Below are 26,227 nucleotides of genomic sequence, written 5' to 3'. Positions count from 1 at the left end.
TAATTGTAATGTTTGCTTAGGAAAAACACTCGAACGCTTCAGTCTTGGATTATGGTTCATTGGTGTTTCGTTTGCAGTGTCTATGTCGTTCTAAATCGATTGTTCAAGTACTGCAATCTCATGGAATGATGTTGACGAGGTGCCATGACATTTTGCTGGTGGTTTCTTTACATATATTTTTTTTACGTTTACAGGCATTTTGCATCTTTTTGATAGAAAAAAGTATCACGATATCGTTATGTGTACTATTATATGGTTATACTTTTGATAGTGTGATTGAGGAAAAATACAGCTTTCTGACGTTGATAAATGGTTCTTTTTATAAACGTCTTGCATTCTACAAAAGTGTGATGACCTACATGCACTGTCGATACTGTTATCAGACAATGATGCGAGCATGGTGTTATCTTAAATGCTGCTAACATTTTGATTGATTAAATTTATATTGTTTAACGTGTCGCTCGAGAATATTTCACTCATATAGAGACATCACCATTGCTGGTGAAAAGCTGCAAAATTTAGGCCTATGCTCGGTGCTTACGGCCTTTGAGCATGGAGGTATCTGTACCGTGACACACCCGCTGTGAAAAAAGGGGGCCTCTATTTTTACGTTATCATTCGAAAGATTGCTCCCATTTAGCCACCTTTTATGATAAACAAGGAGTACTGAAGACCTATTGTGACCCAGATCCATATGGGTTGTCATTATTGAGATACATTGATATTTGATTGAGGTTTCTTTGTAGCTTAGTATGTACAGATTGTATTCTCCCTGATGTGTATCACTTTAAATCTGATTATACTGTTCGTGACATGTTGCAATCCAGAATTTTCAAAACTTTATAATGAATAAAGATTAATTTTCAACATACTATGGAAAAGGAACATTTTTCCAGAGTTAACGCGTGGTACCCCTTTCTTTTTATGTTTATTTCTCTTTAAATATTATCATAAATAAGTGGCAACTAGTGTGATTTAATACCAACATTCTACAAATTACAGATAACAGAACACCCGCACATGACGACTAGCTGATAACGTTCCCAACATAGGTATTAACACTCATCGAATTCAAACTCATATATAATCGGGAAAGTATGCATATCACAGTATCTTAATTAACAGCCAACCATGCCGTACCTATTACATATTCGTTTTTCTTTAACAAAATTAGATGCATGCAGTTGCATCAAAAATCGAAACAAACAACTTGAAACACGACATGTATCGCTAACCAAATACATGTAATTTTCTCTCTGGTACATCGGAAAATCAGCAGTTGAAAATTGAGTGGGCAAGATTATTCCATGTTGATTCTTGTTTGAATGACAGAAAATGTAAACCCCTTCTCCATCGTTCTGTTTGAATTTATTGGCTGTCTTATCTAGGTTTTGATAAATGTAAAGGCAATGCAAATATTCGTTTTGCACAGCAAACCCGGAAGACACAATATTCAGTGTCATTTTGTCAAACGCAAATGTTAAGATGTTCTCAGATTTAATTGTGGGGATTATGTTGATGCAGTTTGTATCAAGGACAACGTGTTTCTGTAAATACGATTCTCTCTCTCTCTCTCTCTCTCTCTCTCTCTCTCTCTCTCTCTCTCTCAGTATTTCTTTTTCTCGCATTATTTATCTTTCTCTCTCTCACATCTTCCACTCTTTTTATATACTTTTAAAGCCAAATTGAAAACACGTTTGTTTAGACAGTTTTAATGTACATGTTTTAGTTTAGTATATGTACAGTGTGTTTGCATGCATATGATGCATTGTTTATTCTTTTAAAACTGTTTTATAGTATACATGTACAAAGCCATTGAGTAATTGTGTAAAATTAAGCGGTAAATCAATTAAAAGCAGTTTCAGTTTCTGTTTCTTTCAATGATTTGAATGTAAGTTAATTACAAATTAATTTCCATTTAAAATAAACTTATCATTGGGTAAATGGATTGGATATTTGAAGTTCCCTGTATTATTAACTCTTATGAAGTTGGTAAAATTTCAGTTACTATCTGAAAGCCTGAATCTCGTGACGAGAAATTTAATTAGTGGTCAATTAAAAAAAAGGGGGGGGCGCAGCTCCCCCCCCTCACATTTTCAAACTTCAGGTAAATTGTAGTTTGTTTTTTTTTGAAAATAGGTAAACGATACAAGAAGCAATATTTTTTTTTCCATTCTTGGAGAGATAAATCCCAGAATATTTTGATTTATTAAATTACTGTTAATGGGAGAACGTACTTGTTTTCCTCAAAAACCCTCATACTTTGCGTGATTTTTTTCAATTTCACCTTACTAAAAATGACGGATTACATAGGAAACATATTTCAAACCCTATCAAATGTGTAAAAAAAACACCAAAAAAACCCCAAAAAACCCAAAAAACAAGGCAGCAACCAAATTTCCTACCTAATTAAGCCCCCCCCCCCCCCCCGAAATTCCTGAACCAGCTTATGTTTATTATATGCTTCACTAATCATACATCAAAAATAAGTCTTAAAACAACAGTTTCTGTAATGAATATTTCACATACAAGAATTTTTAAATAATCCAGATATTTTCATGAAGTCGAATGTTTTTCCCGTAGTAAACCTGGCTCACAACAATCCGCAACCACTTCAAGGAACTGCAACAATGAATAAACCGTCTTTTAACTCCGAGTGGATTGCTCAACGTGCATTCGATGGAGATACAAATCAGAATTATTCAGGGAAGTCTTGCGTAATTACACAACTTCAACCCGGACCTCTCTGGTGGAAGGTGTGGTTAAACAGAAGATTTGATATTGCTTATTTGGAAATATATCTTAGATCAGATAGTAAGTATGTGTAGTTACAGTGTCCCGTGTGTATGTTTGCTTAAGTTGTTTGATATCACAGTGTCATATTGATACAATAGCAAATGTGGATAAACCGTCACGATTTCTATCCTGTTTCACAAATTACTATCAATCCATTGAGTGACTTTTAAGGTGCGAAAACATATATTGAATTGTGAAATTACATGTGAAGGTCTCATCTGAAAATACTTACGTTTAAATGTCAAGCGTTTAGCAAATGGTCAATCAATGCTTGTTTTACGTCATTGTTCTAACAGTCACGATCCATTAGTAAGAAGGTTCATTGGTTCAAATGTACGCTAATTCAACGGATTAGTAAAATGGAACGATATTTTAAGGGTGTTGCTAAAATGAGGACAGGAAAATGGAACATAAAACGATTATAGAGTATGTGAACTTATAATGAGGATATGTGCATCTTGTAAAATCAACGGTTTTATTATGCACAATGGAAACGGGAATTACAAAGTAAAACCGTATATCCTTAAAAAAAAAAACAGACCAAAAACAAAAATAAAAATAAACTTTATACTAATGAGTATGCATTCTATAATCATTATTTTGAAAAATAAAAATATTAAGGAAGGTCTTGTGGCCACCACCAAATATGCCATTTAATTTATCCCACCTTCCTCCTCGATTGAGATTCCGAGTAGAACTGTGTGTTGTTTTATTCTCTACTCATACGTCTCGCCTCTTGCTAATATTCTTGGTTTTATTTTAACTATGTTTCGTTCGGTTTTATGTTCCGCGTTTTCACAACACCCAAATTTTATTTAGGTGGAAGCTTGGTAGGAATAAATACGACCACAGACAATTGGTGCATGAATCCCCCCTTATACTTATGTTAGATTTCACGACGTATATCTCACCTGGTTCAAACTTTGCCTGATTCTTTTACTTACTGCAAGTAAAACATTGGATGTACATACACCAATACATTAGTTAGACATTCTTCTTTACTTTCGTGTTTCCCTTACATTTCTAAGCTAGTAAGTATTTAATTACATCATTCAAATATCGTACAGTTTGTATAAATATCGCTATTGTGTATCAGTCGGACCGAGAGTACAGGTATGATAGCCCAGACTAATGTTCCGAACAACACTAAGCAGACGATGACGCCCGAAGCTTAGATGATTTTCATTTGTATTGAAATGATCAAGTCATCGACAATAGATGTTGAAGATCTTACTTAGTAAAAATTGAAAAGTATTACTGTTGATGCACGGTTTAATTAATATTCAGGTGGAAATGCTGTTTTCTTTTCATTCAGATTAATGGTGAGAAATGTGTGCTAATTTGTTTCTAAATGTCGGACTAGTGAGTGTCCTGAATATCCTTCAGACTAGTGGTCCTTGAAATGCCTTCGAAATGGAAAATTTCCGACGATTGTAGGTCATTGAATACGTGATGGTTTCCATTGTAAAAGGCCAAAACGCAAGCGAAACTCGAACGTCAGGTTTTCGAGCCATAACTCTAAGGCTTTAGACATGAGTCACAATCACAGTTATAATACATATGAAATGGAATCGTCTGCAAACAGTGACCTATAAGATTCGACATGTATTATATGATAATGAAGGGACAATGTTGACTTTTTTCTAGAAAGCGAGGGCAATTGTTCCATTCAATGTAAACACATCGTTCTTACTCAAAGAATTTCTCAAAATGTATCCTTTTTCAACCAAATTATTTTTGTTATACCTGTTTGACATATAGTTACGACGCCCTAGTACCCGAGAACTACCTATACCGTATGCATCTTTAAGGTGACTCCTAGATAGAGTTGGAGATTGCGGTCAGTGATGCGAGCTCGTTGCGTCGACAATGACAATACTTCATCAGGTGTTATAAATGAAATATACTAAATGTGAATTTAACGATAGGTTATATTTCAAATTCTTCATCAAATTGACCTGTTACGACAGGTCAGTGATAAAGCGTTCGTTTCGTAACCAGGAGGTAGTGAGTTCGAGCCCCTCTCGTGTCATGTCCACGTCAAACATTATCCCGGTAAAGCCATGAGTTTAAGCCCTGTGTGTGCCATGACGGCGGCAAACCAAAAATGTAAATAAGAAAGGTGAAGATAATGGGCAGTGACCAATTGCAGAACTCTTATCAGCAATGCAAATTAGAGAGTTGGACAGAGACGGACCCCTGTCCACACCAGTTTCATCAGGTGCCTAGGAGGAGTAAGGATATGCATAGGTAGTGAGCTTTCCTTCACCAAAGGGTTTTCATTTAGAATTGAAAATCAAGGCCTCTCGGATCTGACCTTAAAGACCGGGCCCCGTGTCGCAACTGACGTTATTACGTTAACCTTTCCCCCACTGGTATGTCTCTGACGGTCGTTTCACTAAACTATCGTAGATCGTAAACGTAGACTTAAATGTGAACGTAGCACGTACGACCGTTTCACTAAAGATTACGACTAGCGATTTACGATCAATATTGATCTTAACTCCACGAGTGGTTTAGGGCTATCGTAAGTGGTCCTGCACGCATGTAAATAAGCAATATGATCGCCATACTGGCCCTGCCTGAGATGATTTTGTGGTTGTATTTACCTGACTAAGTTTGTTTATATTTTGTAGGAAGAAACAATCACAATGACTTGCAGTCTGCTTTCGCACAAGAATATTTGTATGTAATAATAACGAAAACAGTTGTTAGAAAAGTTATAGGGGAGGGGAGATGTTGCTACATGTGCCTGCATCACCGTTAGTTTACATGTATATTAAACATTAGGCATAATTCAAGACATTAAAATTCTCATAGACATGTTAAGAAATGAAGTTTCTTTAGTAACAGTTGATTTAAATCCGATTGGGATTCGACGTGCTCGGCTATTTTTCCCTGTCGGATCAATACCGTTCATGCAACTGACTATAATAACTGCATAATACATGCACATTCGAATGATAAGCATTAGAATTTTTTTTAGGAAAACATGACAGTAACATCATTTGGTAATGGGAGAGGAGTTAAAATCCTAATATTGCAAGTAGAACGTATCTATAAATTAAATGGAGGTCGTTAGAAATCAAATATACAAACTAGGCTTATATGTATCACTTCTCAGAAAAGGAAGGGGTCATTATCGGACCCTTGGGGCTCGTGCGACCCCTTGTTATAAAGTTCAATATCAATAATGATTTTAATAAATGATCGGGACTACGCATTGAGTTCAAGATTTGTATGCTATTTATACAAATAAGTGAATAAATATAGCAATTGTGTTATAGCGTATTAGCTGATCAAATGAATACCTGTATATATCCATAATTTGAAATGTGTTTGACGCAGGATAATATTTCCTATATTTGTGTGCAATTCTATTTTCATTTTCATCAATACTATTTAATTTTTTAATCCTTTGAATATAATTTACTTAGGGGTATATTGCTGGAAAATTGACTCACTAGAGCAGATCGATACATGGAATTGGAAATTCTATAAAATGTAGATCTGTTATGTTATCTTTTATATAATATTTTCCCCAACTTTATCTGCCTGACATAAAAGTCAATATAAATTATTATATCAATTGTTTAAGATTCTAGGAATTTTCTTTACGCTACACCAGAGATCGGACTCAAAATTTCCATTATGTTTGTTGACAACATGCAGATGATAAAGATAATTAAGTTTAAAACCATGAGGAAATAATGAATGAATATTTCTTTCCATGGTAGGATTATTTTTAAATCTACCTCCATAAAGAAAAGAGTTCGAAAAAGTCAGACGTAAATCGGAATCGTAAGCGTTACGACTACGATAGGTTTCGTGAAACGTTCGTATGTCATAAAATTTTATGACAGTTATTAAATATACATCCGTATTTTCAAGCTAGTAACGAAGTACTTAGCTACCGGGCTGTATATATACTTTAAAATGATCTTAAACGTAATCGTCAGTTTACGATCTACAATCGGTTAGTGAAACGGCCGTCTGGGCCCTAAGCATAGGTCTAAATCAACAGTGTTTCACCTATAACAGATGGTGTCTCAAAATGAATGAAACTTATCCGACATATTTGGTCACATTAATCTTTTTCACATGGTTATATTCACTGGTATACTATTATTATTATGATTATCATCGATCTGTACCATACTAATAATATGTTTACCAAGATTTCAATAAAGTAAAATAACTACAGTAAACACAAAATTATGTACGATTGATAGAAAAATAAACACTGTTTCAATTGATTGTAGCGCATGTTGGTTATGCTTGATAATCATATTTTCTTTACATTCAGCATATAAAAGATCCACAGGATTCTCTATTTACGCATATGATGATGAATCATTCACGCCGCCAAATGGCACTACAGGAGCTCTAGTATATCATCACGATCCCATGTCAGGTTGTCCCCATCCAATAATGAACATCACCGTGAACAGAGTAGCACAGGGTGTAGCATTTTATAACGAACGCCCACCGGGATTTTCCACATCATGTCCAGGTGTAGATACAAGAAATACGTCTCTGGGGATTTGTGAAGTCAAAGTAATGGGTGAGATACAATTCACTTCCCTATTCTATATTTACTTCAAATAGTCAGTTCATAACAGCTTTGGCAACAGCGCTACACACTTTAGCGATGCTGATTCAGATTTACCTACTGTTGGAAAATTCATTAAGTGGGACTTCGTTAAGAGTGTTCGATGCATTAAGTTATGTTGGTATTCATACAGACATTCAATGCCCCCGTAAAGTAGCAAATATACATATTTTGGATTGTGAAGACCAGAAGTTGACTAAAATAATAACGTATTAAACTAATTGTGTCAGGGAAAGTATTAGATATTTGTTTTTGATGTTGATCATAAGAATGTTTGACAAGGGATGCGTATTAATACGGTTCTAAATTCAAGCCAAGCTACAAAAAATTTACACACCCCGTCTTCAAATCCATATACAGTCTCATTTTTTTTTTGAGAAAACCACAAGTCTCGATATACTATATGTATAATAAATATAGAGGACGACAAATATGCAAGATGATAGGTAAACTTATGCTATTCATAAAACATATAGGGACATAGAAAGAATAAAATATTGACATTGAAGATGATTGCGTAGGAGAAATGTTCTTAACTAATAACAGTTGCTGGAATTTAGTATCCTATGTAATGTTCCAAAGTTGGGGTATTTTATCGCTTTGATTTTATCTGATATATCCATTCCTAATAAATCTTATATAGAGTTGATTATCATTATGAAAATTATGGTATAATTTACCCTATTTGGATTTTTCTCCCCTAGAATAATGAAATGATTCTTATAGGACAAAAAAAATATCTCCATTATCCTACAGTGTTTTGTCTTTAGGGGTTTACAATCCTGATCGCAAAGTTGTACTACGTTCACTCCTGAACAGAAGGACATTGCAAAAAAAAAAAATCCCATCAGACACAATTTATCTGTCTTCCGTATCTCTGCTGTAAATAGCAACAACAATCAGACTTTGTCGGGCCCAAAATTAGATGTCGCTCAAGATATGACACAAAGGAATATCCCAATGGACATTTTAAAGACAAAAAAGAATAAGTAATAAAAACAGTTATGTTTAGGAATTGTTGTGTTACGTTGCATCAACTGCGCGTCATTGATTTGTATTTCAAACTGATGATAATTTCTCATTATAAGTAACAACAGTGATACAGCTTAGCAACAAGTACTTCAATCAGTTTGAAATCCGGCAATTCAATAACTATACAATAAACAAAACAAAAATCCATATGGTTTAACTGGAAATATGGTTTTCAGTTATCATCGCATTCATAATATTCACAACCCACAAGTTTGTGCTGAAATATTTAAAGAAAGAAATTAGGTAGCTCCCAAGCTTATAGGTGAGCTGCCCAGGATGATGCCACTGAGTATTTACTGGTTCAATACTGACCCCCATTGGTGCAAAAATATTACACCATTCATATCTTACTGAACCCTATTCAGTTGAAAAAAAAAATGTCTCGATTCAATTTTTAAAAGGGTTTCATAGGAACTATATTTTGTAGTGGAGATATTGATTAATCAAAAATTCCAAATATTGCAGCACAGTTAATGTTCCACTACATGAGGCGTGTCCTAATATATACAGGAATGCATAATGTGGTATCACAAAACACAATAATGATACCCTTTATTCAGGAATACACAATTTGTTATACAAACCAGTTTACATAAATATATATCGAGAACATATATCACATAACATGGACATAGCATAGTTGATATACATACATATAAGAACTACATGAAGATAAGTCAAAACGCATGAGTATTGTTATGCCTCAACCCCTAGATTTTTCAAATTCAAGGGCTATCGTACTTTCTTGTTTAGAAAAAAATATTGTAAACGATCAAATAAGATACAATTTCCTCCATTCTCGGAGGTATACATTGACATAAATATTTTGGGTTATTAAATTACGTTTTATTGGGAGAACTTACATTTTTGTCCAAAATTCCCAAAAAGTGCGTCATTTTATCAACTTCACCTCATTAAAAATGACGCACTACAAAGGAGATACATTTCTAACCCAATCCAATCTGTAAAACCCAAGTTGACAACTAGATCATTTGCCTCATAAAGTTGCCCCCACTGCACTTCCTGAACCCACCGCTGTTGATTTTATGATTCACTAATGCTACATTAAAAATATGTCTTAAACAACAGTGTTTGTGGTGAATATTTTAGATACAAGAATTTCCAAATAAGCTGTAGGTTTTCATAAAGTCGGGTATTTTTCTTGTAGGAAACCTGGCTCACACCACTCTGCTAAAACTTCAAGGAAATGCAACAATGAATACATTGCCTTTTAACGACAATTGGACGGCTCAGCGTGCAGTTGATGGGAATTCAAATCAGCTTTATTTTAACAACTCTTGCGCAATTACAAAAGTTCAATCTGGACCTTTGTGGTGGAAGGTGTGGTTACAGAGCAAATTCAATATTGCTTATTTGGAAATATACCTTAGATCAGATAGTAAGTATTTATATTTACAGTATATATGTTTGTTTGTTACACATCCCGCTACCACACTGACCCCCCCCCCCCCCCCAGATATTCATGAATTACCGCAACTTTTGACCAGTTTGACACTTAGGATCATTGCAGTTTGGTGAATGGTCAATCATTGCTAATGTTTCGTCATGATTCTGACGGCCACGGTTCCCTAGTGTGAAAGTTCATTAGTTCAAATGACCACTGGTTCGAAGGGTTCTCTACACGGAACGACATTTTAAGGGTGTTGCTAAACATGGAAAGGAATGGAACATTAAACGTTAGGATCTACGTAACTGTAGTGCGTACAGGGGTTCATAATGAAAATAGCTGCATCTGCTAAAATCAACGCTTTTATTGTGAACAAGGGAGACAGAAATTACAACAAAACCCGAAAGTTATCCTCAGAATCACCCATTTGATATCATTAATACATACCAAAAGTGAAGATAACGAACAGTGATCAATCTCATAACTCATATCAGCAGTACAAAATAGAGAGTTGGGCAAATACGGACCCCTGGACACACCAGAGGTGGGGTGAGGTGTCTAGGAGGAGTAAGTATCTCCTGTCGACTGGTCACACCCGCCATAAGCTTTATACTTTAATCAAGTAAACAGAGTTATCCGTAATCAAAATCAGTGTGCCAAGAATGGTATAACAATCGGTATGAAACACGCCAGACAGCATTTGACCCAATGATAGGTTGTATTGGCAAAATAGATCGTTATAACGACGATAGAATGTGTGAAATGCTGACTTTAAGTTACACTCTTAAAACCCCTGTATCATCGACTTGTTTGTCAGTAACTTCCTTGATTTAAAAACTAACCATATGCGGAAGCAGCTCGTGTGTATCGAATCAGTTGAGAAATATAAATACTATATACAGGTGATAATAGAATATTACTACATATATCTGGGAAGTTGACGGTGGAGAAGTGGAAATCATCCCGTTTGACAAAAAAAAGTTCAGTTGTGTATGCATTCTAAATTCATTACTCTTTTGAAAAATATTCAGCCAGCTCTCGTGGGTATCATTCCTTTTCCCGACGTTGTCATTTACTTACCCCTCCCACTTCTTCCATTGTGACATTATGCTGTTTCACAAATAGACGATGACGCCCGAAACTTCCGAGATACAGCGAAATCGAATTAACTGCACATTTACAAACATATTTAAAAATCAGAAATAAAGATAACGTGATAAGACTGAAGTTAGGGTGAAATCATTACGACCCTGCCCCCAAGTGCCTGCGTACCTAAATACACTGCTCACTCACCATGTAGCCAATATACTGTGACAAAACTAACTCTTGTAAAATGTTTTGTCGTCTGCCTTAGCAACGTAAGATAGTTGATAAATTAGGATTTCTCCCATGAGTCTTACCTTTGATGCACACTTTTACTTTCCACTTCTTACCCCCTGTTTTCGTATTTTCACTAGGATGAATGTCCGTAGGTTATTTTCCTTTCTAGTGAAATGATCAAGTCATCGACAGCAGAAAGCAGTAATCTAACCTCTTAGTTTGGTAGAAATTGAAATTCATTTCCTTTTATGTACGGTTTAATTGATATGCCAAGGGAAGGAGTTTCTGTTTCCTTTCTTTTTCACTCGGGTAAAGCGGTGAGAGATGTAGGGTTATCGCTTTCTACATTTCGGACTTGTGAATCGCTGGACTATGCAAGGACGTCCCAATTATGTGGGTCATTGGATTAGTGGTGGTTAGTATTCTAAGAGGCTAAAGCACAGACGAGACCCGAACGTCCGCTTTTCTAGCCATGACGTCTTAGACACGAGTTACCTTCACAGTTATAACACATATGAGATAGAATCATCTGCAAACAGTAGCCTATAAAATTCGATATGTATTTCATGATAATGTCAGCACAATGTTGACCTTTTTTGTCTATAATCCGCGGACAGTTGTTTACATACCCTTCTTATTCAAAGATTATCTCAAACAAATAAGTGTGTTTATATCTGTTTGATATTCAGTTACGACGCCAAATTGCCGAAGTACAACATTTAATGTTTGTATCTTAAAGGTGACTCCCAGATAGGGCTGAAGACAGAGAGTTAAGACTGAAGGTCATTGGAGCAAGCTCGTCGAGTCGCCAATAGTATACGAATACTTCGTGAAATCTTATAAATGAGACATCTAATTGTGAATTTAACGATATTTAATATTTCAAATTACTTATCAAATTGACCGATCACGGTAGGACATTGGTAAAGCGTTCGCTTCATAATCAGGAGTTCATGAGTTCGAGCCCCACTCTTGCCTTGATCGTGTCAAACTTAAAACGTAAACACAGGTAGTGATAACTCCTTCGCCAAAATCTCGACATTTAGATGGGAGTATCACGGGTCTCTTGGATATGTCCTTAAAGACGGGATCTCATGTCGCGTCAGGCGTCATTATTTACCTCTCGCCCATTGCGGTTCTGGACTGGGTTGCTCAAAACCTTGGTTAAATTTAACCACTGGTTAAGCTAGCCACTGGTTAAATTTACTATCCACTGAGTAACTAACCACAGGTCAACATTCTGTTCCTCGAAATGAGTTTAGACCTGGGGCATACTAACCAACGGTTAAGTTCATTTAACCAGTGGTTAGTATCCCATAATTCAACAATGGTCGTCTGGACATGTAAACAATAATGGCTGCTGCAAATGATAATGAAGCGGACAAACAACTTTCCACCTAATGAGACACTATTCTTAGCTAAACAAGTTGTATTCTGAAGTTAAACGAAGCCGTAAACTTGGAAAGGAAAGGGGGCGTGTTAAACAGTTGAAAATGTGAAAGAGATGTACAGGAAGACTTTTAGAAAGCAAAAGGAGAAAAAAAACTGTATACAGAAAACTCACTGAATACAGACTGGTAGGGATCCAAATCCTTTGTCACTCGACCCCGTCTCATTGAGAATTATTTAGATCCACCGGGAATCAGTGACTTCATCGACATTTCAGGAGGAGTTGAGGATGGAGGCCTCAATATTCACGGTAGTCCTACATTATTGTATTATTTAAACTCCAGTAAACTTAAACTGCACTCTTCCTAATACAGACACTGAAAATTAAAATACATTTTAGTTAGAGGAAATTCGTAAGTTTAGTAGTTCGTCTACAAACCGGCTTTTTTTTCGCTCTGGTACACTAAACACGAAGTTGTAACTTTTAATCCAACGATATAATTTTTTCAGTGAAAGCATCACACAGAGTACATGTTGATGTCTGAATAACTTTTAAAACGAATCGATATATTCTTAGACCTACCTACAATGTGAATGTCACTGTAACCTGAAGAATCTGGGTCCTCAGTCTCGACAGGAGAAAAATAATTTGCATAAAAATTTAATCGACTGAATTCGATGTTTTTAAACTCAATTAATGATAATAATTTCACCTTGACATACCATAGATCTGCAATTAAACATTCTTCAGACAGTTAACTTTGGGATAACGGGGCTCAATCTACTCCCTCCCCTCCTCCGTGATCCCCCCTCCCCTACCCCCGGTGACTTCACCTATGTATCCTGTTTACCAATTTGTTAAATCTTTAAATTCCATCCATGATGTTAAAGAATGAGATGCATTGAATTACATGATAATTGTAACTCTTCTTAATGTTGTTAGAAATCAAACAATATCTTACAATGTAAACATTATTGAACGGCACAGCTTACGAGATCTGTGATGTACCTGACTGATTCGTTAGAACATTTTCAATTTTTTTTTTTACTTTATTTCACCGAAATCATGATTACAGTGTCTCCAAATTCCCCGTTTCCTGTGTTATTTACTTATATTTACATACAAGAGCAAACAAGCAGTCATGTTTAACCACTGGTTAAATGATTGTAACCCACGTCTGGAGATTGGTTAACCGATGGACAGGGGATGGGTTTAACCACTGGTTAAGCTTAACCAAGGTTTTGAGCAATTCAGTCATGAATCTAAGTTGGCGATATGTCACCTATAACTGATGATATCTCAGTATGAATGAAAAACATTCTACTGGAATAAAACAAACAATCAAAATATCACCTTGTTTTGAAAAAAAAAATCTAGAAATCACTGAGCCTTGAAAACTTATAAAATATTATACATATCCATCCTCCATATTTTGGTGAAATGATTCTTTTCACATTGTTAAATTCTCTATTATATATTATTACTTGATTATAATATAACTGTACCATACCAATGTCATGTTTCTAGATACATTGAAACGAATGATAAAAAAAAATCATCTATTTGATTGTAGCGCATGGTGGTTATGATTTACAAGCACGTTTTCTTTACATTCAGCATATAATAGATCAACAGGATTCTATATCTACACATATGACAATGAATTGTTTACGCCACCACATGACGCTACAGGAAGTGTAGTGTATCACCACAACCCAATGTCAGGATGTCCGGATTCAATAATGAACATCACTGTGAACAGAGTAGCACAGGGTGTAGCATTTTACAATGAACGCCCACCGGGATTCTCCACATCATGTTCAGGTGTAGATGCAAGCACGACGTCTCTTGGGATTTGTGAAGTCAAAGTAATGGGTGAGATACAATTCACTTCATAAAATGTGCCTAATGTTGGAAATAATTCATTAAATGGGACTTCATCAAGAGTTTTTCTAATGAGTTAAACTATGTTAGCACCAATGTAGTCGTTGGATATCCTCTTAAATAGTGAATATAAGTCCTTTGGATAGCGAAGACCAGATGTTGACTAAAATAGTTTCGCATTAAAATAAGTGTGCCAGCGAAGGGATTAGATATTTGTTTTCTGATGTTAATCCAAGTAATGTTTGACAAGTAATATGTATTAACACTCAATCAAAACCCGGGTAGATATAATTTACTCACCCTGTCGTCAAATTCATGTACAATCTCAACAACATCCATCGGTATGATATACTCGTATATATAATAAATATAGAATATATCAAGTTTGTTTTGGGAATGGACCTTTTGAACAGTTTTCATATATGCAAGAGAATATATAAATTGATACTATCTATAAACATATAGGCAAAGGAAAAGAAAACAATGATATCGATAATGATTGTATGGTTGTATAAGAGAAATGTTTTAACTAATAACAGTTGACGGGATATGATATCACATCCAATATACAGTTGAAATATTATATCATTTCGATTTTTATCTGGGGTATTTAATTCTAATGCATTGGATATAGGGTTGCTTATGTATGAAGAATAGCGATGATTAATCCTATTCGGATGGGTTTTTTTTTCATAGGGTAATGATAGGGAATTGTCAGGACAGGAAATCTACCATTTTTCTAACGCGTTTTGTCTATAAGAGTTTACAATTCTTATTGTACAAAATGTAGTACATTCAGTCCTAAACAAATATATACTGAAAAACATTCGACAATATACACACTATTTGCTTTCTGTATCTCTGCTGTAAATGGCAGCAACAAGTCCAGATGTTGTCGTGTTCAAAGTTAAATTTCGCACTTGATATGACTGAAAGGGATATCCAAATGACATTTTCAAGAAGAAAAAAGAATAAGCATGAAGAAGCAATAATGTCAAGTGGAATTTGTGCTACGATGCATTAACTGATGTGATCTTCAGAGTCATTGTTTTGCATTTCAACTGAAGATAATTTTTCAATATCGGTAAACAAAGAGACACAAAACAGCAGACAGGACAGGCAACAAGCACTGCAATCAATCTATAATCCTGAAATTCGGGAATGTTATAAAATGTCACACGTTTATGCCGAACTATTTTAAAAAAATAATATATATATCCCAAGCCTGTAAGCACAGCAACGCAAAATGCTACAACTAAGTATTTACTGGTTCGATACTGATCCCATTCGTGCAAAAATATTACATTTCCTCTTTATTACTGAACCCTTTTCAGTGGAAAAAAATGTGTCATTTCAAATTTTGAAAACGTTTGACAGGGCCTATATTTTAACGGAAAATGATTTATCAAAACGTTCAGGAGGCGCGTCCTATTATATACAGGAATGTATACAATGACATCACACAAAACAACAAAGAAATGCAACCGTCAAAATACCATGAAATAAAATAATCAATGGTTCTAAAATGCACAAACATTCATTACACTTTTTTGTCGTTAATGTAGTTTGACACCTTGAGATATAAAGAGAAGAAAAACAATATTGAAATATTGCGATACACTTGCCACCACAATGGCATCATGATAGTCTGTCGCATTTCATTTGCAATAAGTGACGGATCAACTGATTTTAAAGATACAATGAAATGAGGAAAAAAATGCAGATATGTATAACTCTATTAATTTTAGAGAAATGTTTTCTTATGAAGTCGGATGAATGGGTTTTACAAATATATTGTATTGCACATATATATTCTCAATACATTACAATTGTTTTCTTAAAAGAGATATTTCAGAAGTGCTAGGATTGTAGCGCATTTTTAGAAATGAATTTTCTATTTCAAATTAAAATGCAGTTAACTAACTTGTAAAATAACTTCAGCAAGCATTGGAGTATTATTTCGACAATTATAAACCGTAAGCTATAAATCTCAGTAGGATTTTATAACTACAAATGTTGTTTAGACCATTCAGTAATTAAAGCTTGAATTTCGACCTGATTATGCTCATGCAATATCGAAATTTATTGATTACCTCAACATCGCAGGTACATTTGTTAAAATCGCGTGATGTCAGATTACATGACCAGTCTGAATATATAGTAAAATCGTCTTTAATATACAGGTATGTGTTAGTCAATCATAGTTTGATCCAGTATCAGTAAAGTACCAACATGTTCCATCCACCCTAATACATGTTGTCTTCAATTGCCTATCTTCGACATCTTAACTGTGTTGCATATTGTTTTACAGTTTGTTTCATCCGATTTATATACTTATAAATCTTTAAATTTGCCCAATAAACTCCGAAACGCTTGCTCCTGAGATACTGTTTGTACCTTTAATATTGATTCAGATGTAGATACAGTTCGTAAGCTATAATAGAATCTTACTTTGTTAATTAATATTACAAGATCAATTGAAAATCTGCTTTCGTTTTCGAAAAAAAGAAACACCCCGAAATAGTAAAAATTATGGTAGATTGGCGGATAAAACACCCTCTTTCTGTTATGTTAATGATAACTTAAGATAATAATTCGATATGAAATAAATCCTTTCTTTATCAATGATTCATCGACAGAAAATGCTTACTCCTCCAAGGCACCTGATCCCACCTCTGGTGTGTCCATGGGTCCGTGTTTTCCCAACTGTTTATTTTGTAATGCTTGTCGGAGTTATGGGATTGATCACTGTTCGGTATCCTCACCTTTCATTGATTCTGTTCTCACAAAAGAAATTAGTTTAATAATTGTGGAATAAATAAAATGTGGATATTCGTTTCCTCAATCCGCGAATTTAGTGTTAAATTAGTCTTATGAAAATGTCCAGAAGGGAACGCTAAGAATATAACGAATCGCATATGCCCTTGCCTGTTCCGTAAGCTGAGAAGTTGCGATTGGTTTACAACATGATCGTAATGAAATTGTGTAGGCGTTTAATGTTAGTTTATATTCATGATAGATTTGACTAGGCATACATTCATCATTATATGAAGGTTTGTAACTACATACATCTCATTCAACGAAAAACAGCACCATCCTCTCCCAAGACCCGCGACCAACGATCTCACAATTCGATAACAAAAATAATCATGATACACATCCAATATGTTTGTTGTTCGTATTTTCTGTGATGATGAAGTAACAGTTAAGACCTTTTCAAACAATGCATTAACAGTTATTAATATGAATAAACATAACTTTTTATTTTAGTTGCACATGTTTTGTGATAATACATATTTTGAAAATAAGTAAGAAGTCGAAAACTGTACAATATGTCAGATATCGAATTGTCCGGGGGTTTTCTTTCTGGAAGTGTACGTTTTATGCCTTGAAACCTTTCTCTACCGGTACATTTTAGAGGTTTTCAAAGACTAAATGACAATATTTTTAAATCGAGTTACACCTGCATGTATCACCATTTTAGGTAGACATGTGGCATATAATTTTGTTAAGGATTGGACAGAGAACATTTTTTTCTAAAAAGTTTGTTATGTTATCCTATGACCCCAAAGATTTATACGGTGTCAAAGGTCTTTTAAGCGCTCAATTTTGAAGTATTTTTTTATCTGGAATATATATATATATATATATATATATATATTACGACCCCTCTAACTATTTTCGAGTTAAAGATATATGAGCTGATGCGTCTTTAAAATACTACAAAAGCATCACAATCAGATTAATCAATTTTATTGACAAACAAATGTTTTTAATTGAATTGACCCGTGGATGTCATCATTAAACATTTGGGCCGAAATGTCGTCGGACCGAAATGTCATTAGGCCGAAGTGTCAATTTACTATTTTTTGGACTCGCAATAATAATTGGTGATGTTAGCAAAATGAAAAATATGGGCCGAAGTGTCTCATACCAAAACAATGGGGGTCGAAGTGTCTTGGTCCGAAATGTCTTTGGGCCGAAGTGTCTCAAAAATTTGGGCCAAAGTATCAAATTTTTTGGGCGGAAAGTGTCCAACTTTTGGGCCGAAACGTCCCACTACCATATATAATACGTCAGAGGAAAAAATATGTTATACGGCCCAACTATGTAAGAAGAAAATAGTATTAATAAACATATAATTTTTTGACAAATTCTGTGCACACAATCCCTTTATACAAAAAAATATACATGTATAGATATGATTAAGTGCATATTGACATCCCATACAATTTTCACCAGACAGACAGTCTCTACATCAGTTATATATCACGTGATCATATATCAAGATACAATCGTACCATGTGTGTATAAATTGTTCCATTGGCACGATATCCAGATATCAATGCAAGTTGAAGTTAATATAACTTCAAAACATATAAATTTCTTAATTTGAAATGTGATGGGAGCAAGTTTATCGTGACTTGTAACATGTTTAATTTTTGTATTGAATATGCAAGATGTGGCGATTTTTGCATATACGAAGTTGAACCTAGCCTGAAAGCATGTTTTCTGTTGAAGTCACAACCTGTTTCCCTAACTTTCCTATTCCAGGGACCGTGTTTGCCCAACTATCTATTTAGTATTGATTATAGGAGTTACAAAATTGATCAATGTTCGTTATCTTCGCCTTGCATAGCACACCAGCATGTATGGATAACATGTAATTTATGGTCATAAGCTACTAAGTGTATATAACATAGAAATTTATATGATTTTTCAATAGCCTGTCATAACCAGACTTTTATTAATGTTACCCACACCCTCCAACCTTTGTCACGAACACACATTTCGTTTTTATTTCTGTTACAATATGAAGAAACACCTCAAATTACGGTAATGCATTCTATTATCACGATAATACAATAATGTTATATGTGCTTTTCTAACAGATTGTGTTTTCTTTTCATAGAAAGATAGTCTTTTAATAAACATTGAAAAATCTTGAAAAATACCCTACGCACCAGCGTTCATGCATGTCCATTCTAATACAATCCACCCCGAACTCTTCTCATCGTACACTAAATCTGACCTCTTCTTACACTCCTGCGTCGGGCAGGGAGATACCAAAATTCTGGGGGAAGGGTAATGTAAAACTTATACGTTACCAATTTTGATGCACCAGATGTGCATTTCGACAAATAATGTCTCTTCCGTGATGCTCAACCGAAATGTTTGAAATCCGAAATAACTATGAAGTTTTAGAGCTAAATATAGCCAAAAGCAGCGTGCCAAAAAAGTGGAGCCAAATTCGCCCAAGGATAAGAGCTATATATGACGGAGATAATCTCTAATCTGACTTATTAATGCCGGGGCAGGACATATTAATTGATGTCAGATATGTTCAGCTCTTAATAAACAATTGGGTGTTATACACTTCGTTTAGATATCATAAAATATAAATATTTTCTTTCATGAAACAACAAATTATGGCATCAAATCGCGGTCAATATATTAATCGTGAATTTTTCATAACATGACATAACCTCGAACGTTCCTTTTTACTAGTCGCCTTATGTGGCTACATCAACTTACATTTTAGACTAAATGCATGATCGTTTGGGTCATCCTGCAACAGGATATACATTGTATCTTCTTCATCTGACATCAGGTCGTTTTCAAGATGTAAATACATCACAAGCGTTCGCTGTGATGCTTTCGTTGAAAGGGAAACACGTATGTTGCCCGTGCACACATTCAGAAAACCCTGCGCCGCGATGCGGATCACGGAACAAAAAGTATATAAAATATGCAGACTGTTTTTTTTGGTTGTTTTTTTTTGTTTTTTGTCTGGGAGAAAAAAAAAATATTACTATTCCGAACAAATATCATATAACGTTTATATCTGAATTTGAAGTATCTCATTTTTTAAATTCACTCTACCGATGTAATATTCTCATTAGGTGTTTTATGGAGTTTCAAGTAGGTGGTGTAACTGTTATTCACCAATAATGGTTTTATACTTTTTTTTTTAAAAAAAGCAGATACTACTTGATTGATTATTTCATATATGTGTATATTGTTTTAGTGTATCGAAACGTATCTAATTACCAATATATGACATACACATTGTTTTCACCACTGTATTGTGCGACCCGCGTCGATCGCTTTCAGCGACGACGTTTTGTCGCTAATTAAAAAGAAAACCGCTCAACATGCACCAATTTCATTTCATCGTAATATACAAACTACCAAGAATTATACCACGAATAAGGGTCCATCAAAAAGAAATTTCCTCTACTTTTATAGGTTGTATTTACTTTTCCCTTTCTCCATATATGAATATTGGTAAAGCACCGATCTGTTTAAACATTGAGAAATAAAATCGTAAGAAAGCGTAGATCTGCAAAAAAATGCTATTTTCTTATAACTTTGTCATGCATTCAAAATAATTTGTATAGGTTCTAAAAGTTGGGAATATATGCTTTCAGAAATATAAGAAATGGTGCATTCATAAGGAAAATTAAAAATAATCGTAACGAGGGGGAAATAGCCTTGAGACAAAGCGTTGCGCTATATTTAGATGAAGCCAGCTTTCATTTTAAATGCCTGCATTAATTTATTTGCTTTATTTACTTAGCTGATTCTACATAGTTAAAAATAGAGCAAATTTCCAAATGATATATAGATCATATATGTTATGAAAACGTTCAAAGATTTAGAGACACTCCTTTTACGCTACCCTGTTTTTACGCGCCGCCCGTCAAATTGACCGGTACGGTATAGAAGGGATTAAAACATTTTCCCAAAATTAGATTATACATTTCCCCAAAACATGTCCAGGAAATGAGACTGCTTTTTACAATATTCCTTTGACATTCACATAGTGCATTATGATGTTGATTATTGCAATTGGTGAGCAACTAGAAATGAGGTGTATTCCTAGTTTCCCCGTTTACACTGGAGGAAAAACTACCATTAAATACACATTCGCAATACTGTGTTTCAAATTTTGAAATTAAGAATGACAGTTAGTTCTGTCTTTAGTTAAATATTCGGCATTGATTCAAAACTAGTATCGAACAATCCGGGGCTGTTCTGGTAAGTTTGCATCGTATGCCGTTAAAGTTAAAACAATTACTGAAATAATGCACAATGGTTGGCAATGTCCAAGAACCTGTTTACAATGTAACATATTGTTTTGTGCTTGTCATACATATGGCGCATTCTTTTTTTCGATTCCTTACCTTTGACGGAACGAAATTACTCTATTCATAGGTTTGCTCTTGGTTTGCGCACTGGACAAAAAAACTACCATAGGAAACCCATTCGCAACACCGAGATGCAAATTTTGCAATTATGAGCGACCGTTCATTTGTTTTTTGGTGTATTACCCGCATGATGGATTACAATTGCATTGGTAATATCATTATCCAATTTGCAATACGGATCTCGTATGTCACATTAAGGAACATTTAATTTGGGGTTTCAAGTTACTTCCTAAAAATCAAGTTTTATTCACTGCATATTATATTAATGAATATAATACAACTAATACACTCAATGATTCATTTGCATTAAAGACATCATTCATTCAATCCATTTGCTCAGCTAATCAAACACGCATTAAAGCTGTACTCCATATATGTAATATTATTCATTTTTGGTTTCCCGCGTTGTATATTGCATGATTTATGCTATTTAAACATTTTCCCTGTAGTATATGTATTTGCAAAGAAATGATATTCGTTCATTTATTTTTGTGAACGCTATTGTTTACGGCTAATGCAAACACATTACTTTGGATGTTGGCTGTGTTGGACACGTGCAAATGGTTTATTAAATGGTGAATTATGTGCAATTGTTATGGACACATTGAAATGTGCATTTTTTTTTAAAGTGCTCAAACTTGTTTAGAAAAAAAAATAACCTGAATAAGTTGAATTTGACTTTGTTATAGCATTTCTTGAATATGTGGTACCTAATTTGTATAATCTATCTCCCTTACACCTCCATCTTTACGTCTTCAAACTATGAATAGCTGTTATGGACACATTGAAGATGTAGATGTGTCTTTTGGAAAGTGGTCAGACAGACAGTGGGGTTAAGGTGTCCCGCGTACAATAACAAGTAATAACAGTATATTCACATTAAAGTAACATTTTTCCAAGCGTCGCGTATATTTAGTAAAAACTGTTTGTCAATACATAGAAAAACATCGTATCACATGGGGAAACTATTAAAACTTCATACAAGTGGCGTAGAACTATTGTTATGCGCTAGACTTTTAGTTGCTTATCATCTCGGCACTGGTGAAAGATGTACTCAAATAATTTGCAGTTTGAGCTTGAGATGCTTGATATGTCAACATTGATATGATAAAGTTAAAGAGTGATACAGATCGGTACAATATCCTCTCAAATATAGCAATTTCCATAATCTTAACTCAAATGTTGGGTATTTTCCACATTCACATCCAAATCGTATCTAAACGAGGCAAAATATTGTATCAAGATCCTAAATCTGCAACTATTTACCTTTCTGAATATGCCTTGATTGAAATAAAATATCGTCATTTTTCACCTGTATTGAGTCGGTATGTACATGCGTTGGTTTTCTTTATTCCAAGTGACTATATACATTGGGGGCGATATCAAGGTCACAAAGTGATGTAAATATCACTTTACAGTCTTTCGTGAACATACCCGATACAAATATAGACCTGTACGTCGTGACATACTTTTATATTGTGACGTCATATAGTATGAAGTGTACCGAGGTACATTTTATTATGTTTGTTTTAACTTTACTCGGGACACCTTAACCCTGCTGCGCTCGCACAGACGATTATGTACATCTTTTGGACTGATTGGTCGAAGTCCAGGAATGTTACGAGCAGCCAAACTTGTTGTCTGGAAGCGATTTCTCAGGTGCACAACTCTAATGTGGTTGTCCTGTCGACGTAACTTCACACGAGAACGCCCAGAACGTGGTCGATCCCGAGTGTTAACAAATTGTTGGAAACGTCTCCATAATGATTGTATTATGTTCCGATGAACACCAAAGTGTCTTGCTACGACATGTTGTGCCATTCTAGTTTGAAGCATCCCAACAGCACGATTACGTTGGTTTGCGCTTAGCCGTGGCATGACAGAAGGGTAAAGTTCATCAAAACTAATGTGCTTTCCTTAATGAATAGTGCCTAAACAAACCTTTTACACTTCTTACTTCAAACAGTTTTGGTCAGACAAATTCGTGCGAACGAACACTTCAATAAACAACATGTGTTCACTAACCATGAAAAAATCCGTGCATTTGAGTCGGGTACTATCCGATACTGTTAAAAACATCACTCTTATCGATTGTTTAGATTTTATAAATACAAACAATATATATAGGACAATTATACTTAATTTTATAATGCAGTTTATTTTCCCGCTAGTATATAAAAATATGAGACTTAAACATATACAGCTTGAACACTAGATGCCGTTAGTAAATCGCGAGTAAATTTTATGACATTTTCCCCGCGATACATCTGTAGACCTGTACGTGGTGACGTAGTTTTATATTGTTACGTCATATAGTGTGAAGTGCACCAAGGTATATTTTATGATGTTTGTTTTAATTTTACTCAGGACATTTTTTTTTTAAAAATACGTGTAGTTGAACTTCGTCATTTTCAGCATGTCTTGAATAGACGGTACCTATTTTTGTGATAATCTCATCTTACAACATTTACCTGACAACCGTCAGACCTTGTACAACTGTTATTGAAGAATTGAAAATGTACATATACCTTTATGGAAGTGATCGAACTTTCTGTAAATATTCCCATGCACCTGATGTAGTTAAACTACATGTATATTGTTTTTTTTAATCATGGTGCCTACGTTGTGCAATGAACTTCATTCACAGCTATTACTTGACATTTTTTCAGACCTTGTACACCATTATGATATATAAACGGGGATCCGGGTTAGAGTATGTCCTCAGTACCCCTTGTGTGTTGGCAATACATGGCGGTGTTTCGGGTGAGACCGCAAACACTGAGGTCCCGTGTCAAAGCAGGTGTTACACGATGATGTAGAAATCAAAAATACACTTCCCACAAAAATCTGCATTATTCCAAATCTCAGATGCACATCCCGTTAAGAAAGTCAGGTTTCTAATTTCTGTTAAAGGTTGTAATGCTGCTCGATATCATCCCGGATGTACCGATGAGTGTTCAAGTAAATGTAAAAATTCCCACTGCGATGTCTTCAATGGATCCTGTATCCACGGCTGTGCTTCCCCCACAGCTATTACCACAAACTGCACAGGTAAAGTATGATTGTACTGTATGACGTGTACATTTATATTTTCACAATTGCTTATAGTTTCACTGGGGTTGTTTTGTCTGTTACATAAAAGTTTCCTTCAGTCAACATCTACTATGGCCATTGCGAAGGATAATCATTAGAAAAGACAGGGGACTAGAGAGATACAAATATCATTTATCGATTTACAAGAGAACCAATTTAAAATATCCATGGGGATCCGGGTTCCTCGACGCCACTTCTTTGTCGAAAGAGGTGATTAATCGGGGTCGTCCTTCAGGTGAGAACTTAAAAACCAAGGTCCCATGTTACAGCTGGCGTGGCGAGATGAAAAAAAATCCTCTGCTCAAAGACTATTAGCATCCGATATTAATATCATTGCAGCTTTTTTTTCGAATAAGATCCCAGACTGTTTTATTTGCATACCATTAATGTGATCTATAGTTCTAAAGCAAATCAAATGCAGTATTATAAAGAAGAAACACGTTGGTTTTGCAGAGTGTGATGTGAATACATATGTATTGAATGAAACATGTGTTCCTTGTGGACACTGTACAGATGATCATCCATGCAATAGAAGAACTGGACGATGTGACAATGGCTGTGATAAGCAGTGGACCGGGAATACGTGCAAGCGTATGTAGCATCTGATTGCGTTTGAGCATTACCTATGATCATGGTAGTGATGACCAGTCTCATAATTCGTGTACTGTTTGATATATTTGTTTGTTTTATGCCCCATTGAAAATCTGCCATTGATATGGAAACGTAAGTACTTCAGATTTTCATTCATTTTTAACACTTGCGGTGATGACTGTGAGGGTTTTAACGTTTCAAAACCTACTACCGCAGTGAGCCGTTGTTGTTTTTTTTCAAAGTAAGTTCCAAAAGATTCATGATCATGGCTTTTCAATAACGAGTGTTTGGTGAAAGAGAAATATGTGTCTTTAATTCATCGCACGTAATGACTAGATATATTGAGTAAGATAGACACCAGATCCCACCTCTGGTATATTCATGGGTTTCGTGTTTGCCGAACTATTTATTTTGTATTGTTTATAGGGATTATGATATCGGCCACTGTTCGTTGTCTTCACCTTTCTTTAAGATATGATTAGATGACTGATGTTTAGTGTCATTAGTAGCTCCCTACCTATATGATGTTTAATTCCATTAATATTATCAGTAACGATCTGTAACGTTGCACCGTACCTAGGAACATTTCTTCATGGGCTATGCCTTTAGCTTTTTTGTCTGGAACAGCAAAGGCATTGGGTCCACAAAGAGGTCCTGGTAAATCTAAGACAACATAGACAAATGTATATCAGCCCCAGGTACTTTTTATGATGATCATAGCTGTCCTTGTAAAAGTTCAATAGGTTTTCTAAAAACCAAAATAACCGTTGGCGTCATGATATAATTTCAGAACAGTGATACTATAATGATATGAAACATGTATTCGGATTACCGGGATATGTTAAGAAGGCGATAATAAAACTCTAACTTTATCATTATTCATGTAAGTT

General features: G+C 34.9%; 1 protein-coding gene across 1 annotated transcript; it reads left to right on the top strand.

The window, feature by feature from the left end:
- The first annotated feature begins 1,444 nt into the window (after positions 1 to 1,444).
- On the top strand, positions 1,445 to 26,014 carry LOC130049762 (uncharacterized). The gene is made up of 7 exons (XM_056147744.1): positions 1,445 to 1,549; positions 2,584 to 2,814; positions 7,103 to 7,360; positions 9,609 to 9,839; positions 14,176 to 14,433; positions 24,567 to 24,704; positions 25,947 to 26,014. The coding sequence occupies exons 1-7, from the start codon at positions 1,486 to 1,488 to the stop codon at positions 26,012 to 26,014; spliced, it is 1,248 nt and encodes a 415-aa protein (XP_056003719.1). The 5' UTR covers positions 1,445 to 1,485.
- Positions 26,015 to 26,227: the final 213 nt, after the last annotated feature.

This window comes from Ostrea edulis, chromosome 8 (genome assembly GCF_947568905.1).
Source record: "Ostrea edulis chromosome 8, xbOstEdul1.1, whole genome shotgun sequence".
Taxonomy (NCBI): Eukaryota; Metazoa; Mollusca; class Bivalvia; order Ostreida; family Ostreidae; genus Ostrea; species Ostrea edulis.
Note: the sequence above shows the minus strand (reverse complement) of the source record. Positions and strands in the feature narration are given on the sequence as shown.

Bases quoted from the DNA above. Each gene is read 5' to 3' on its own strand.
- LOC130049762 (XM_056147744.1), top strand. From the start codon at position 1,486: ATGTTCTCAGATTTAATTGTGGGGATTATGTTGATGCAGTTTGTATCA. The intron at 1,550-2,583 runs GTAAATACGATT...TTTTTCCCGTAG, and splicing joins ATCAAGGACAACGTGTTTCT to TAAACCTGGCTCACAACAAT. The intron at 2,815-7,102 runs GTAAGTATGTGT...CTTTACATTCAG, and splicing joins AATATATCTTAGATCAGATA to CATATAAAAGATCCACAGGA.